Source organism: Triturus cristatus, chromosome 10 (genome assembly GCF_964204655.1).
Source record: "Triturus cristatus chromosome 10, aTriCri1.1, whole genome shotgun sequence".
NCBI classification, from domain to species: Eukaryota; Metazoa; Chordata; class Amphibia; order Caudata; family Salamandridae; genus Triturus; species Triturus cristatus.
In genome coordinates this window covers 966,270,786-966,289,494 of record NC_140593.1, presented here as the reverse complement: position 1 = coordinate 966,289,494, position 18,709 = coordinate 966,270,786, and the positions used below count along the sequence as shown (strand labels likewise).

The 18,709-nt window shown below is 47.0% G+C and overlaps 1 protein-coding gene across 1 annotated transcript in view; it reads left to right on the top strand.

Annotated features, from left to right (window-relative positions):
- OXSR1 (oxidative stress responsive kinase 1) overlaps window positions 1-18,709 on the top strand; it is a 677,967-nt gene that overhangs the window by 526,878 nt on the left and 132,380 nt on the right. Inside the window, exon 10 of the mRNA XM_085628862.1 lies at window positions 8,376-8,441. Within this exon, the coding sequence (XP_085484988.1) occupies window positions 8,376-8,441 (66 nt within the window). The remainder of the gene's footprint in view (window positions 1-8,375; window positions 8,442-18,709) is intronic.

The window sequence follows — 18,709 nt, the reverse complement described above, 5'->3', positions numbered from 1 at the left end:
TGATTTTCAGTGTCTGGTTATGTCTTTCTACGAGACCTGCTGCCTCGGGGTGTCGGACACAGTGGAATTTCCACTGATATCCCAACAAGAGTGAGACATGTTTCATTAATTCGGATGAGAAAGGCTGACCGTTATCTGAATATACAACACGTGGTAAACCGTACCGTGGGAAGAATTCTCGAACTAGCTGCTTGGCAGTAGTCGGGGCAGTGTAATCTGATACGGGATACGCCTCTGTCCAACGGGAGAGAGCGCAGACAACTACGAGGACATATTTGAATCCTCGACAACGTTCCATCTGAATATAATCCATCTGGAGGACTTCAAAAGGATGGTCAGGAGGCTGAAATCCACCCTGCTCTACGGGAACACTCTTTCCTGGATTAAACTGACAACATATCATACAGGTACGAACTTTTTGTTTAGCTGCTGCTCGTCAATGTTTGTTGAACCAAATGTGCTGAATGCTGTCTAGCATAGCCTTCTCTCCTAAATGTGCTGGGCTGTGAACTGTAGCTATAATGGCTTGAACCATGGAATCAGGGAGAAACCATACAGATTTCTCCTTTGTCATCCACCCTTGATCTGTCTGGATCCCTCCTAGTTCAGTCCACTTCTTTATTTCTTCTACTGTGGCATGTGTCTGTATGTCAATTACATCAAGTGCGGGATCCTTAATTGTCATACACTGTGTTGGTGTCTGAACTATTGGCTTTGTCATGTCTAATGTGCGATTCTGAGCAGTCTGTTTAGCTGTTCTGTCAGCTAAATCATTGCCTTGAGAAATGGTATCAGTAACCTTCGTGTGTGCTTTACATTTCATAATCGATATAGCAGTGGGTAGATGTATTGCGTCTAACAAAGCATGAATGAGGGGTCCGTGCTGAATGTGGGCACCATGGGACGTTAAATAACCTCTCTCTCGCCACAGCACGCCGAAGTCGTGTACAACTCCGAATGCATAACGTGAGTCAGTGTATACATTAACTTTCTTATTTGTGGCTTGAATACAGGCTTGCGTTAGAGCAATGAGTTCTGCTGCTTGGGCTGACAAAGTATCTATACAATTTGTTTCAATAACTTCAGTGTCTGTTGTGACTGCATACGCGGCCACTAAATCTCCTGTACTTGCTCTCATGCATGATCCGTCTACATACAACGTCAGGTCTGGATCTAACAATGGAACGTCTGTCAAGTCTTGTCTAGGTTTCGTCTTTATTTCAATGATTTCAACACAATCATGAGCTAGTGGGTCTGTTCCAATTACAGGTAATAGTGTAGCAGGATTCAATGTATTACACCGTCGGATCTCTATGTGTGGTTGAAACAATGTCAGTTCATAACCGGTAAGTCTTGCTATGGTCAAGTGTTGTGTTTGTGTTCGGTTCACAAGAACCTCTACTGCATGTGGTACTTGAACTGTCAATGGGTGTCCTAATACTATGGCATCGCTTTGTCTGATTGCTAAAGCTGTCGCTGCCACTGATTTCAGGCATGCAGGCAAAGCCTGAGCTACGGGATCTAATGTACTGGAAAAATAAGCACATGGCTTGCATGATCCTGCTTGATCCTGAGTGAGTACTGACAAGGCAGTACCTTCGCGTTCTGTAACAAAGAGTGTAAAATGTTTGCTATAACATGGCGTTGCTAAAACAGGTGCTTGACATAAAGCTTCCTTTAGGCTTTCAAAAGCTTGTGTATGTTCCTGAGTCCAAGGGAGAACAGTCGATGTGGCTGCCTCCTGTGTGGTTAACTGAATAAGTGGTTTTGCTAGAAATGCGTACTGAGGGATCCACTGCCTACAATATGAAGTGAGGCCTATGAAAGCTCGCACCTCCTTTTGTGTCTGGGGTATTGACATGTTAGCAATTAACTGAATGCGATCTGGTGTAAGCTGCCTTCCCTCCTTGGACAGCGAGTGACCAAGATAAATAACTCGCTGAACACAGAATTGTAAGAATTTTCTATCTTGACCTAATAATTCACTATGTACATAAGGTCCTTCTTGATCTACAGGAATCTCGATAAGCGGTAAGTCGACTTCCCTCTCTAGGCTGGTTCATGCGTAGCGCTGATACTCAGGGTATTCATACTGTGCAGTCTGATACATTTGTCGTGTTGTGGTTTGTGTGGCAGTAGCAGGCAACGGTGGTGCAGCTGGCACAAACTGTATGGGTTGCTGTGAGGCTGGCATAGACTGTTGCTGAACTGGCATGGACTGTCCATGCTGCATAGCTCCTTGTTCATTCTGATCTTGTCTAACTAATCGTGGTCTCTCTTTTGCAATACCTGTAGCTATATTACGTTTCAGGACTTGACAATCATGTACATAATGGCCTAGTTGTTTACAGTAATTGCAGGTTCCTTTTACAGGAACTGCAGAATCACCAGAATGTGTCACACCCTTTTTGTGACCATCTGCTGGTACTGTCTGAGAAACTAGCATTTTCATTTTTGTATCCTTCATGCGTCTATGCTCGTGTTCTTGTTCATCCCTAATTCTATTGTGATGATACTGTAACATTTGTAGCATTTGCGACGGAGTGTTACTTTGCCAGGTACTCTCGAATTTCAATATTCTATTCTTCACTGGAGGCAATGCATTTTCCACCAATTTTGTCACAAATAAATGTGGATATGAGTCACTACTTGCTTTTATACCACTATTTATACCAAAACATTTTTCAAATCGAGCATAATAATTGCTTGTGTCTTCATCTTGCTTTTGTTTGCAGGCTGTGATTGCACCCCAATCTTCCTTTTTTGTAGTTAATAAACGTGGCAGTACCTGTACTAGTAAACCTGGTAACAGTTTAACTTTATCCCCGAGCCCTGAACCTGCAGCTCGGCTCCTTTCTTCCTCTGCTAATGCTGTCCAGTCTATCTTTTGGTCTCCCACTTCCCACTCTTTTTCTTTCAGTTTTTCATATATGCCAGCAGGCAAAAGCACCTTTAATATCGTCATAATATCAGGAAAGGTGTACTCTCCCATCAGTAACATGTCTTTAATTTCTCGGTGGAAACCCGCTGGGTCTTTGTCATGACTAGGTACTACTTTCTTCATTTCTAATAATTCCATTTTTGATATGGGTGTGTAAACAAATACACGGTGAAACTCATTGTCTTCGCCTTTTATTGGGTGCACTTCTCGTAAAGGATTTTGTCTATCCATATAGTACGGCGTTCTTTCTCTGTGGGGCAGCGAGAGAGAATCCGGACTTACAAAAAGGACGTACTGCTTACGTGACACTAATATCTCTTTAATTAGCTTATTACTAGAACCTCTCCATCTGTTTGTGAGTAGTTCCGTTAATATATCAGGTAAAGGACCAGGGTCAGCATGTTGGCTCTTATATAATATGAGAAGTTGCTGAATCATATAGATTCCAGCTAAGCGTTGTTCATCTGTACTGAGGTTGAGAAACGTGTGTGCTACGGTCTCATCACCGTATTTTTCAGGACTGTCAATCCAGTGAACGGCTGATCTGGCTAATTCTTGCTCATCCATAGAATCGAGGAGGTGGTAACCTCTTCGTTCTCGTAGTATCTTATCTGCGGCTTGAAACGAATGTTCAGGAGACTTCAGATTTATTACAGGCGTCGGATACGTTCTGCTATTATTTGGACATACGGAGTGTATGGGATCAGAAAAACATCTAGTATTTTCACAAGATCTTCCTCTGCCTACATAAGCTATGGTCTCTGACTGTCTTGCGGAATTCCCTGATTCGGACACTTCATCTTGCTCAAACTCGTCTGTTCCCAATCTCTCTTCATGAATACGCTCTATTTCTTTACGTATTTTTCGGCACATGGCTATTATACAATTTTGCTTATCGTGTCTCCCTTCTGATATATTCTGACTCCATCTTGTAAGAATAAGCATTGCATTCGGGTCTACCCCCGGACGATCTTGATTTCTGATTACACAGTTTATGAGGAAACGTAACAGTTCCCCCTGTATCTCTACTTTCTGGAATTCCATAGCTCTGTTAATACATCCTGGATCTCGTCCTGTTTGAACAAAATGATATATGTTATCTAGATGCGTAGTCATCCCTGGTAACCTTGCTAAATATTCTGCGGCTCGCCTGATACGTAATGATGCCAGGACCATTTCGTCCTCTTTACCAACCACTGGGTCATATCTACAATTTACAAGGAGTTCTTTAAGCGTACGTTCACTTACGAATTTAGGTGTACGTGAATGCGCTGACTCTTGAAAGACAAGTTTATTTATTCTAGGTGGTGTAAAAGTACTGCTAGCACCTCCCGTGGCCCTATCTGGGGCGTCGGGTGTGAATGGGTTCGTTGAACGTGACACAGCAACTATGGGTGTCGATACCTCTGTAGAGTCGACTGCGGAGACAGATGCGGAAACAGATGTGCTTGCCGAAGCTTGTATCGGGACTTGCTGTTGCACGGGGACAGATACCTGATCCTGACGTTGGACCCCTCCGCCAGACGGTCTATGTGGTGTGGCGTTAGCATACTCGGGAGCTGCATCGTCTAGATATGAGGAAAGAAAAACATCTTCTGCGGTTCTGGGATGCCCCTTTGGATGTACCTTAATTGGAAATAATGGGGGTGGCAAGTCTTTTGGTATCTCTGGAGCAGCCTTAGGTAGTCCTTCGGCTAGAAGGGGATACATACCATTCATAAGAGCATTTCTTTGTCTATTCACTTGTTCTGATTTCACTCGGATACCTTCCTCAATTAATAGATTTTCTTGAACTTTATTTGAACTTTCTTTACTCCTCTCTTCTTGTCTACGTGCTTTTTCTGTTCGTCTATGAGATTCTTTACGCCATAACTCAACAGCGTCTTTCTGTGACTGTCTGACCTTTCTTTTCCATAACTCTTCCTCCACTTTCATGATGCACTCTGCATCCCAGGTTCCCGCTATGGGCCACCTTTGACTTTCCGGTAATCCTTTGGTATAATCTACCCATAGATCAAGAAACAATATGGCATCTAAGCCATGTTTATGGTACATGAAATGCCCTGGAGTATCCCTAGGAGGAATAGGAACTGCTTCTTCAAGCACCCCTTTTCTGGTAGTAATCTGTCTTAACTTCGAGAAGAGCGGCATATTCACAACTGATCTGATACTTACTCTTGAACTTGCTTAATACGAGAAACACAATAATGAACAGTGAACAATGAACAGTCATTCATACCACAATATGCAAGACATTTCTGAATACTTTAAACTTTAAACATTAAACATTATAACAATGGTCGACAATGATGACAGTCTGCCTAACTAATCACCACGCTGAATTCTTGACAATAACTGAATACTTCGGAATACTTGATATACTGCTAAACAGTACATATACACTGCTAAACAGTGCAGACCGGATTTGTGTACCCAAATCCGTCTTGACCGGCACAACCTATGTGCGCGTTAACACGCCTCCCCGGCGATGGTACTCACCGAGTAGCTCCTTGAAACGGAAGGCCTCAGAGAATGGACAGGACTCGATAACTGCGGACATCGGACCCTCTGGACGTCGGGATTTCGGAAAACCTGGTGGGCCTCTGTATACCTCGGATCTTGCTCTCTCAGCTAGGCTCTGGTCGGGATACTTCGCACTTCTCACCGCCTCGTCTGGGTTGATCGCAGCCTCAGTCGCCCCCGCTTGACCGGAGGGAGCTTACAGGGAATCCTGCTGGTACGCGTTTTATGGTCCGTCCAGCTGTGGCAGGAGACCGGGCCTGCAACGCACCGCCGGCGCGTGAGATGAGAAAGTGTCCCTATTCGGGCGCCATTATGTGGTAAATAAAAATAAATATTACCGGACTGAATTTCATGCGGAATCTTAAATTAAAGTAAATAGCTCAAAATAACAAGAGGCAGAATCCGTGGTATAAGAGGTTTTCTAATGGGCTTTATTCCATTCAAAATGGCCGACTCGAGTCGCGGCCCTCAGGTTCCGTCACCACGAAGGTTCAGGAAGTGAAGTACAATAATTCATTAACAGACATGTATTTTTATAATAAGTGCATTACAATGAAACGAATGTAGAAGGCGTAACATTTGATAAGAAAAGTGACAAAACAGTGACATAATCGAAACTAGGCGTAATAAGGAATAAAAGAAACATGATTGGTTAGAATTATCAGACATAGGTGGATCTATAAGATAATACTTGGCATAGATGCGCGCGCGGCAGCATGACGTGTAATTGACGTGCAACTAGGGGGTGAAGGGGACTTGACATTTAGCTCTACATGTGGAGACGAGAAGTCTGGGGTCAAGTCAACCTAATCCCAAATCATATCTAACATCCTATGTTTAAAGAACTATGTTATCCACAAGGAAGAACTCTCGGACAGAATCTATTCTATACTGACTGTGTGCGTGTACAAGCGTCTAAGTGTCTATATGAGATGCGAGGGGCAGAAAACTTTCCATGGCAACAGGGCTATGAATCACTTGCAGGAGGACAGAAAGGCTGAGTCCTTTGCTTGTGAGCTAAAGGAAATGTTTACCTAAATCACTGGACAGGAATGCATCGGCTGAAGAGTAAAATAGATAATTCGAAGGTGAAATACAACTTCTTGGCAGACAGGCGAAAACTGGCCGAGGCAGTCACCGTTAGCTGCACAGGGAGTAGGACAAAGTTCATGGATACAGATGCAAGCTCAAGCTGAAGCTGTCAAAGACAGAGAGCAGGGAAAGGCTTTGAGGACAGAATCGGGCCTACTTGCCTGAACTGTAAAAATGGAGTAACTTAGCCATCTAAAGTCGGTGGCCTTTCATACTTAGGAATCGAATATCCAACCCTGTGATGGCGGATCTGACAGAGAACATGTCAACGGTAGACACACATATGTTTGCGTCTTAGAAACTGGAACTGGAGGGAACATACATGTACTTGTAACATGCATATAGAACCGTTGGGGTCCAAGATAGGGGACATAACTGATCAGGAAAATCCACATTTCCACAGGATGATTTGACAATCAAATTCAAATCTCAACCACGTTCAAAGCTGCCTTGACCTAGTGGTTGGAGAGATCAGATCTCACAAAGAGTGTACTCTTTCACCTGCAAGTATCCCAGTTTATCATGACAATAGACATATCATGGAAGTAGTGGGGTGCCCACCTTCAGGGGTTGGTGAACGATCCAGGAGAAGAATCTTCCAACCGACATCCTGGAACTCAGAGCTGTCCACAAGTAATTACAATCCTTTCCTCCCAGATTGAAAAAAATCACCAGTCCTGCTTAGATGGTAAGTAAAGACAACACTGATATGGTGTTCAGTATCAGCAAATATGGCGGCACAAGATAACATCCACTATTGGAAAAAGCACATCTCCTTTACGATTGGGCAAAAGCTGAAGGAAATCTGCTCAAGAGCAGAATCCCTTCGCCGGGGTCATGAACACTTGGGCAGATGCTCTCAGCAAGCCTGAAAGCATATACCGCTAATGGGAACCACCTCATAAAAACAAAAAACTGAACTTCACTCAATTTGCTGAGAGTACCCTACACTAAAGTCTACTTTAGGGTACTCTCAGCAAATTGAGTTAAGTTCAGTTTTTTTATGAGGTGGTTCAATTATGTCTAATGCATTCTCTTTGATACTGCTCTTGAAAGGTCACTGTGGGACTCTAGCTTCACTACTGGGTATGATTGAGTCATGTGAATCCATTAAAGACGCCATTGCCAGACAACTGTAGTTACAGGTAAGTAACTTTTTCTTTTAAATTGCCTTTGTATCAGTATATAAGGTGAGAAATAGTGTGACTGTTTAAAATATGGCAGTCGGTAAATTTGACTATCAAAACTGTCTTCACTCACCTTACAGCAACAGCCCAAAACTTCACTGATCTGATAAGCTGTTTTATGCTTTGCTTTTTAAGCTTCTCTTGCTCTGCGAATAGCCCCAAGCAGGATTCACCTTTCCCGATCAAGTGCTTGGAATGTTGATTGAGTTTCGCAGATCTATTCTATAGTGCATCAATAATAAGATATTCAGAATGAGTCCTTTAACAACCGTTTCCTAACTGTTTTTGGAAATCTGTGTATTGTAGGTACGGGAAGGGTGGTATATGTTAAACTTTTCTGTCCCTCTTTGTTGCACACAAATCGGCATCTCAATTGAGTTCATATCACGCCTCTGGAACATATTTGTATAACCGCCCTCATCCCCTCCCGAAACCAGTTCCGGTGATCTAAATATTAATTAAATAAAGGGTTAATTAGGTCTGCAATGGGCCTTAAGTGAAATATCCTTTATTTCTTAAAGTATATTGAAACATTTTGATCCCTATTTTGTTTTAAAGTTGATCCATACGTTGAATTTCTGATGGGACATAACATATATTTATAAAACTGGAAATCTTGTTTTATATTTTAGAACAAAGAGTTTTTACAAGAGAAATTAATGCAGCGAGCTCCCACTATTACGGAACGTGCCAAAAAGGTATTTTATCTTTTAATAAAATGTTTACTTATGCAAATAGAAATAAGCTATTGCTTTATAGAGAATATTTTTGTGAAATACTTATGATTATTAGTTTATTCCAGTCTGTCATATTTACTTTTAATGAGGTAAGAGGCAACACGTGTAGGTGGACCCACGAACAAGTTACTACAGTGTTTTGCTTGATCTCGGAGGTTATAGGTCAAAATATAGAGGGCAGAAATATCGACATGTACATATATCGACTCAAGATATTGACCTGAATGTGACCAGCTCAAGAATATTGACTGCCACTTTGTCAAGGTAAATATTTTTAGAGAACAGTTAATGTACTGTTACAACGCCAGATATGTTCACCTTTACTATATTGTATGTCAATATTTTGGAGTCCATATATGTGCAGGTTTATTTTTACAACTCAACATTTTGTCACCACAGCAAGCTCTGTGATAACGGAGTGTAAATCTGGCCATGTGCGCAGCAATAGTGATTATGGTGTGAGTGCTCGTTGCTCTTCTTAAACGTCATGGTGAAAGACATTTTTGAATATAAGAACCCCACACCTGGGACCGAAATGGATACACCCCACCACACTAATATAACTTTCAATTTCGGAACCCATTTTGGTGCTTTATCCCTAGCGTTGATCTGCATACAACCCTCTCGAAGACACGTAGTTAAAACTTAAAAGAAGGGAAGAACTCTAAGGTAATTAGAGTGCATAATACTCCTGTTCACAAATTCAGTTGAGTAAACTTCCCAATGTACATGGTGCTGAGTTGGTGTATTGCAGTGTAAAAACCAAGGAATCGACACAAACTTTGTGGGTTATAAAAAGATATAGTCAATTTTTAGTCTTCAGTCTTGATTGAAAAGATGGTGTCAGCCCAGCCAATGCAATTCGTTCCCACATGGAACTTCATCAGGGCTGCAAAGAACATACATAACAATATTTACATTTAAAAACCTCCAAAAGACCAAATCCACACAAGTTTAATTACACTCAACAGTACATTCCCACCCATCATTGGTAAACCTAGAAATCACACAAGTTATACTATCCTCAGCTGCAAAAACAACAGTTGATGGACAGAATGCAGAACAATGTCATACATTCACCCCAGTACAGAGATCTGGGCCTAAATCCATCGTTTGTTTGCTCACCATGCCTTTCCAGTTTGAACCCAGCCATATGCAAATCAGTCTTGACCCTGTGCCTCATGGGAACAGTCCAGCCCGAACTGCACCACTGGAATCAAGCTAACCTGGCTGAAGAGGGGTTAAACCCCGAAACAGGTCCTAGGATGCTTGTTTCGGGTCCAGGGAGGACCTGGCTTGGCAGTTCTGGCTGGACTGTTCCCATGAGGCACAGGGTCAAGACTGATTTGCATATGGCCAAGTCTATACTGGGGTGGCATGGTGAGCAAAAGAATGATGGATTTAACCCAGATCTCTAGACTGGGGGTGACTGTTTTGATTTGTTATGCATTCCGTCCATCAATTGTGTATCTTCTACTATCCTCAGCGTCCAGATTAATCATCTCTGAAACTAAGCTTAATTTCACCAAATATTGCTTAATAAGAATCACACTGATGCATTTTATATTCTCAGGAGGACCCAGGATATACTTACTCTGCATCTATAATATTCAAATCAGTGGTAGTACAGTACTTACATCTGATCAGAGCCTCAATTCATGTATTGTCGGTATAAAGTGCATAAAACAATTAAAAACAACTGTATATACATATATATGATAGAGACTTCTAGCTGCAGATTCCTTACCTTAGAATTATCGTCAGGTGTCAGACTTGATAATTACATTTTTCATGCACAGTACCCCTGCATGCTGGTAGGTTGCATCGTTTGGCTCCCCGTGGTGTTGCGGTGCGAAATTGATGCCACCCCAGTGAGCTGATGTCTGTGCTCTTCGCATCAGTTAGCACATATGTGGAGAGGCCCACGCTACAGGAAAACGCAGAGTACTCTCCGGAGAGTTATCGATTTTCTGAGACAAAGGATATATGCATTTAGTTTCTACTGAATTTGGGCATTATACTGCAGTGATGTATTGGATTATACCTGTGTGGATGTGTTCCACATACTTTTTCGATCAACCCTGAAGAAGTCTCGGTCATAGTGACCTATCAACGATACACGTGTTGGCTTGTTGTCATTGTACTGAGTACCCAACAGCTCTCCTTTTTGTTGTGAACAATTGTATTGGACTTCTGCTCATTGAACACTTGAGATGATGTCAATTACTATACAAGTATTCTGAAGATTTGGAAAAGTATTGGGCCTGAGCTGAAGAATCTGGATTAAAAAGGACTATCAATACGATATTACTGTATTTTGATTAATTTCGGGAGTCCTCGGATTTATATATTGCATATGTGGAGAGAGTTACCTTCAGTCACTTTTTGACTGTCTTTTTTTAAACTTTTTGCCAAGGTTTTTTTAGACTTCTCTCTTGGTGTGGCAGGGATGTCAACGGGTAAGGGAAGGCTGGATTGAAGCCCTGCGGTGCCTGTCCGTGACGGATATCAGTGATGGACCGCACTTAGTCTGTCTCTGGTGCTTTGAGTGCGTCTGCGACGGTTATTGCGCCCTAAGGCCTTGAGGGAGCGATCACTCAAGCTTCTTGACGGTCTATGTGAGATCTCGATCCTGGTTGAGAGGTAGGTCCCCGAACCAGTCTCTGAGCCATCGAACTTCGTCGAAGTCAAGTTGTCCCATTCCGGTAAGTCCCACTAGAAAAAGAAGAGCAAGAAGTGGAAGATGGCTTCGACTTATCCTTGTCCGTCTAAGTCATCCGTCAAGATGGGGAAGTGTCGACACTCATGACCTGGCTCCGCAATTGAGCCTTCACCTTGGCCCTCTCTGTACCTTCCCAAATTTCCAGGAGTCAGAGTGACCCCTGCCTAACTTCTATAATTTTATGAGGCCATGCAGCTCCTATTTAGGCGGCATAGCACCGCGGGGGCACCCTGGGGTCCTGCGGGGCGGACCCTTCTTCTGCGGGTGGGTGAACCTTTGGTGCCAGTACGGGCTCTTGGATCCACAGTTTGATCCGGACCGGCACTGGTCTAGCCACCTCGACATTCCTCTTCGCTGCCCACGCTCCCGGCGCCGTGTCCCGATTCTCATCCCTGACAGAGAACTGGATGGGTGATGTCCAACGCTGACTCTGGTGCCAACTGGAGGCATGTCCTCCAGGCCAGAGCGTGAGCCCTTTTCCTATGGGCGTGGATGTGGGAAACATTGGGAAGGGCCACTGGACCCTTATGAATACCAGTCCCTAGACCCCTTTGAGGATACCTGGGGTGAGGATACCTGGTGTGAGGATTTGGCGGATGCCAGTGGGCTGGATAACCTCCCCAGATTCTGGCTTGGTCTCTACTCCTAAGGTGGCTACAGAGGAGAGAGCCTCATTTGCTATGGTGGCGAGGCGTGCAGCCGAGGTTCTGAACCTCATGCTGCCCTCTGGCAGTCACGACTATTGTCTTGATGGAGGTGCTTCAGCCAGGATTCACCCTTCGGAACCTTTTCTCCCATTTAATGAAGCCCTCATGGACCTCCTGCTTGGGGCCTGCTCCAAGCCCTGCACAGGGGCTCCTGTGAACAGGACAAATGACCTGCTCCAGGGGATCCCTACTTCCTCACCCTACCCTGGAGATCTTGATGGTCCAAGTCCTTCACTTCCTGAGTAAATCTTGGTGCATTCCCTACTACCGTATTGGATAGGGAATCCAAAAGGCTGGACACCTTGGGCAAGAAAATGTTTTCTTCCAGCCTGGCACTGCGGTCGGTGAACACCATGTGCCAATTGGGCTGTTACTCCATTCAATCAGGTAGTCTGGTGCTGCCTACGGTCTCAGAGGAGTCCCGGACCATATTCCCCCAAGCTATTGCTGATGGGTGAGACGCAGAGGCGCTGAACACGACCGACTCATTAGGCAGATCGGTTTCTCCATCGGCAGACTTACAGCGCCATGCCTGGCTTAGGACTACTGGCTTTTCAGGCGATGTCCAGGTTATGCTGATGGACATGCCCTTTGATGGCTCCCGTCTCTTCGGAGACCAGACGGACTCGATGGAGGTCATCAAGTATAGCAGAGCTACGGCCAGGTCCTTGGTCCTTTCCGTGGCCCCTCACCAACCCTAGTCTGCCTTTTGCTCTTTTTGTGGCCACAGGAAGGGGTTTCCAGGTACGTCTCTGTGCACTGCCACCATGGCATGCAAGCTTCCCAGCCCCTGCTTGGCCGAGGATGCGGTACTCACAGACCCTGTGGGTCAGCCAGCCAGAGGTCGGGCCAGTCCACCACGCTCCCATCAGCCTCCAAGCCGCTTCAGTTTTCCCTCCGGCCATCAAAGGCAACCAGTGGGAGACAGGATACGCAATCACCTTCATCACTGGAGGTCAATAACATCCGACCGTTGGGCTCTCCAGATTGTCTGAAGGAGCTACTCCCTCCTCTACAAACCACCCCTCAACCCATGCCACCCACTTGCGACAGGGGACCATTTTTTCCTTACTTCGCCATGAAGTGGCAGCTATTTTGGCCAAGGTATCCATAGAGAGGGTGCCGGCAGCAGAAGTAGGTCATGGCTGCTATACCCACTACTTTCTGGTGTCCAAGAAGGTCTGAGGTCTTTTTCCTATCCTAGACCTGCACCCTCTCAATTTCTTCCTGAAGAAGCAGAAATTCAAAATGCTTATACTTGCTCAAGTCCTGTCTGCCCTAAACGCAGGAGACTCGATGGTAGCGTTGGACTTTCACCACGCATATTCCCATCCTGCTTACCCATAGATGTTACCTGCGATTCATGGTAGGTCATAAGCACTTTCAGTTTACCTTGCTCCCCTTTGGCCTCACTAGTACCCCTTAGGTGTTCACCAAGATGATGGCAGTAGTTACAGCTTATCTGTGGAGATCAGGGGTGCCAGTCTTCCCCTGTATCAGTGACTGGCTGATGAAGGAGGGCTCGTCTCAGGCGGTCACCCACCACCTCTAGACTATGGCGGACCACCCAGCTATAAATGTCGCACTGGACTACCTCTCAGATGCTCCCCATCATTGGAGCTATTCTGGACACAGAGCGGTTTCGGGCATATCCTCCCAAGTGGCAATTCTAGGGTATTCAGGCTATGATAGATATGTTTAAGCCTCTATCCTGAATTTCTCTGAGGCAGATGCTGAAGCTGTTGGGACTCTTTGCCTCCTGCACCCTGCTGATAACTCATGCCCAATGGCATATGCGAGCTCTGCAGTGGGACCTAAAGTTTCAATAGGCACAACAGCTGCTGAACCTTCCAGACATGGTCCAGATCTCGGAGGGAACTGTGAAAGATATACAGTGGTGGCTAACGAACAAAGATTGGGTCAAAGACAGACTCCTCTCCCAAAGAGGTCTCTCAGTAGTGACTGATGCATCACTCCTGGGATGTGGTGGCCATCTGGGAGAGGTGGATATCAGAGGACTCAGATCTCTGGTGTAATCCGTACGCCACATCAACCTTCTGGAGCGCCATGTGATCAGACTTTCATTGAAAGCCTTTCTAACCTTAATCAAGGGAAGGCTAGTGCAGGTTTTCACGGCCAACAGAACTGCTATGTGGAACTGCAACAAACCGGGCGAGTGGGGTCGTGGGCCCTTTGTTGGGAGACCCTGCGTCTCTGGACATAGCTGAAGCCCCAGGGCACAATCCCGAGAACACGAGAGCAGACAAACTCAGCCATCATTGCCTAGTGGATCACGAATGGTATCTCCCACCAGAGGTGGTGCTTTGTCTCTTTAAACAATGGTGTGAGCCTTCATTGGATCTGTTCGCCTCCCCTGAGAGAGCACAATTTCAGCAGTACTGCACATGGGAGTTTCCAAGGAGGCTCACGCTAGGAGATGCTTTTCGTCTTGAGTGAAGCACAGGAATCCTATACGCCTTTCCGCCCATACCACTCTTGCCCAGAGTTCTCAAGGAGATCAAAAACAACTGGGCCCAAGTCATCCTCGTGGCTATGCATTGGGAATGGAGACACTGGTATCCCAAGCTACTGAACATGGCCATCAATCCTCCAATCAGGCTGCTCCTTCGGGTGGATCTTCTGTTGCAGCATCTGGGTAGGGTCCTCCACCTGAACCTGTCCAGTCTTTCTTCTTGCGTGGAGATGGAGTAGTGCCAGTTGACATGTCAACCTTTCTCCCGAAGTCTGTAAAGTCATCTTGGCAGCAGGCGTCTCTCCACCAAGGCGGTATATGCCGGTCATTGGAAAACATTTGTGGCATGGTGTGCAGAAAGACATTGATCCCCTTTCTGCCCCCCTCCCCCTTCTGAAGTGTTACTCTTTATTTGCTCTCTTGCCCAGCAGGGCTGTGCTCTGTGTACTTTTTATTTAACAACACTTTTTATTGATCAAGAAGGCAAGGGCTGCAGGCCCCTGTAAACCCAGGGGATCTGCTAAATAGTAAATAGCAACAACTCTTGACATTTTTGCCATATAGAGAAACAATGGAGAGCTATTCATACTTCATCTATCAAGAAAACCCCCCTCGCCCCCCCAACACCCAACCCCCTCCCCCGGACCACACCACCGCCAGACACCACCAGAACCATCTTTATACAATTAGAGCTCAGCACCACGCTTGACATTCAAATAGGCCCCAAGTCTCCATCTGCAGGAACCGGTGCAAGGAAAATGACCCTATAATCAGCCCTCTGTGTACTTTTAAAGACTATCTGACTGCTCTTTTTGCCTGTTTGCGGCTGCCTGACCAACCCTTGCTGTTCAAATCTCGTATTGTGCATAGGTTTCAAACTGGTCTTGTTCATCTCTTCCCTCCTTCACCGTTTATCATGCCTCAGTGGGACCTTAATCTGGTGTTAACTTTCTTATTTATTTATTTTAAAGGTTTTATATAGCGCGAACATGACCCATAAGGGTATCAGAGCTCTGTACAACAGAAAGCTGATACGATTGGTCACTAAAAAAGAAACATAAAAAACATTTGTAGTTAACCAGCACAGTTACAGAAAGAGCAAACCAAACATGTGGAACATGTAGTGAGAACATAAGTTGTATCCAAAAAATGCCTCAATGAATGAGTAAGATATAAAAGTTAGTTATGTTGTCTTCAGGTCGATTGTTGCAGCTGGTTGTTCAGGAGTAGCCCTTTGACTTGTTTTTTGAATGAGGAGGTCGAAGGGATAGAACGGCTATCGGGAGGAAGAGCATTCCAAATTCTTTGGGCCAGACCAGAGAAGGCACGGTTCTTGATGTATGCTTCTTTCGAGCCACTCCACAACTGTCCCCTCAGACTTCCGGCAGTTAAAAAAGCCTTCCTTGTGGCTAATGCATCTGCCCGTAGAGTAAGTGAGTTGCAGGCCTTGCCATCTATGCCGCCTTACTTATCAATCTAACCTGACAAACTGTTGCTTCGCGCAAGGGCCTCCTTTCTACTGAAAATGGTTACCCCATTTCATGTGGGCCAATCCATCATACTGCCTACCTTTTACGCTCCTCCACATCCCTCTAAAGAAAAGGAGCCACTCCACGGTCTGGACCCAAAAAAGAGTGTTAAACCTCAACTGCACACAAGCTTTCCAGGTAAATGACCAGCTCTTCGTGAGGTGTGTTGGTGCAAAGAAAGGCCAGGCTGTGCAGATGCGGACCATCTCCAGATTTGTCATGCTCTGCGTTAAAATCTGCTATGTATTGGCCAAGAAGCAACCTCCAGAAGGTTTGCGCGCTCATTCCACCAGAGCTAAAGCTGCAACCGCTGCTTTAGCTTGCGAAGTTTCGGTCCTGGGCATCTGCCAGGCACCAACGTGGGCTTCCCTGCACACGTTCACCAAATATTACTGTCTGCACAATATGAAAGAAACATGTTAGTTATAGATTCCTTACGTTAGAATTACCCCGAGGTGTCGGATTGGATCCGGAAAGTTTTTTTCGTCAGCAGTACCTCTGCATGTCGGAAGGTGGCGTCGGTTGGCTCTGCGTCCGTCGTTGGTGTCGTGGTCGCCGGGATGACGTCGCGGTAGCTACTTAGATGCCGCCCTCGCGAGCTGGCATCAGTTCTTTCTTTTTCTGCGCCAGCCAGCGCAGATCCAAACCGAGCGGTACCTCCAGTCATTTTTTGACTGAACTTTTTGAGCGACTTTTGTCTACGTCTTTTTTGAGTCTACGACTCCTGGTGCAGGTAGGGATGCTCAGCTACAGTTCCTGTACCTGACTGATGTCGGTTACGGATCCCCATCGCGTGTGCCTCCTTTGCCTGGAGTGCGACCACGACCCCAAGTCGTGCTCCGACTGACGGTCCATGGCCCTGAAGGCTTTGCGGGAGCGGACCCGAAAGCTTCTTGAGTGCCGGCAGTCGGCTCCGCACTGTTCGAGGTCCCGGTGGCGAGGGAGGTTGAGTGACCGTTTGCGGAGCCATCACCATTCGTCGAAGTCTTCGCACTCGGGGTTGGGTAAGTCGAAGCACAATAAGAAGTCAAAGAAGCATCGTCGCTCTTCAACTTCTCCCCGTCGATCAGCTGACACGACGAGGGATGTGGACGGTGCCCCTCCCACAGCTCCGCGCGCCTGGGAGCCCCTCCCGCGCCTGGGAGCCCCTCCCACAGCTCCGCGCGCCTGGGAGCCCCTCCCACAGCTCCGCGCGCCTGGGAGCCCCTCCCACAGCTCCGCGCGCCTGGGAGCCCCTCCCACAGCTCCGCGCGCCTGGGAGCCCCTCCCACAGCTCCGCGCGCCTGGGAGCCCTTCCCACAGCTCCGCGCGCCTGGAAGCCCCTCCCACAGCTCCGCGCGCCTGGGAGCCCCCCCCCACCCGCGTGGGAGCCCAAAGAGACGACTCCTGCCCAGTTTCGTACGTTTTACAAGGCGATGCACGCCGTCTTTGGGCAGCCCGACTCTGCCGGCGTGCCTTCGGGCTCTGCGGACACGGTTGGGGGGGGGCCTAGGCCTTCTCCGCCGGCTGTTCCAGCCCTGGTGCCGCATGCCCCCATTGGATCCAGTCCTGGATCCGGATCGGCGGCGGTTGACAATATTACACCTCCACCGGCGCCGCTTCCTCTGGCACCGATTCCGCTGCCGGTCGTGCCCCCAGCCGGCGTCGACCCCGGCCTCCATCCAGATGTGGACACTGAGCCGGACCGTCCGCCTGTGAGAGGGGTTTTTGTGCCCCAGTTCACTCCTGGGGTCTTTTTTCGGCCAGATTGGCACCCAGAGGAGGAGGACTGGGAGGGGTCAGGTGACCCTTTAACTGACCAGCTCGACTCTTAAGCAGGACTGGAGAGAGGTCTACACACCTCCCCTGACCTTGGCACGTTGTCTCCTCCTACCGTGACTACGGAGTAGGGAGCGTCATACGCAGTGGTGTTTGGTAGGGCGGCCGAGGCTCTCAACCTACAGTGGCGGTCAGGACTACCCTCCTGACAGAGGTGCTTCAGCCGACAGCGAGCTCTTCGGAGCCCATGCTGCCGGTTAATGAGACCATTACTGATGTCCTTTTGGGCACCTGTTCCAAGCCCAAGGCTCCCGTGGATAGGATGATTGCCCAACGCCACCGCCCGGCTCCGGGTGACCCCACTTTCCTCTCCCAACACCCACCCCTGAGAGCTTGGCGGTCCAAGCCTCTGCTTCCAAAAGCACATTCCCTACCGCGCCACTGTAAAGAGAATCCAAGAAGCTGGAACATCTTGGGAAGAAGATTTTTTTCTTCCACCAGCTTGGGACTGCGGTCGGTAAACACTGCATGTCTATCAGGGCGTTATTCCCACTCTGTGTGGGACACGGTTGTGCGGGTGCTGCCTCAGTGTCCGGAGGAAGAACAGACAGTGCTCTCTGAGGCTGTTGCCACCGGGAGGGATGCGGCGAAGTTTACTATCCGTTGTGGGCTGCATACCGCTGACTCTCTAGGCAGGACGATTTCCACGTCGGTAGACCTTTGATGCTATACCTGGATGAGGTCAACTGGCTTTTCTGGGCATGTCCAGAACATCCTCATGGACATGCTTTTTGATGGCAGACGCCTTTTGGGCGACAAAGGGGACAACGCTCTAGAGCGTTTCGAGGACTCGCAGGCTGCGGCCAAGTCCTTGGGCCTCTCCACTCGCCCAGCGCAGTCTGCTTTTTGCCCCTTTCGTGGCTACGGAAGGAGTGCCCCACTACGTTCAGCCCAGAGCCACAGACTGCAGCAAGTCTCCCAATCTTCGCTTGGCCAGGGACGTGGGAACCACCGCCGTGGTTCAGGGGGCCAGCAGGTGG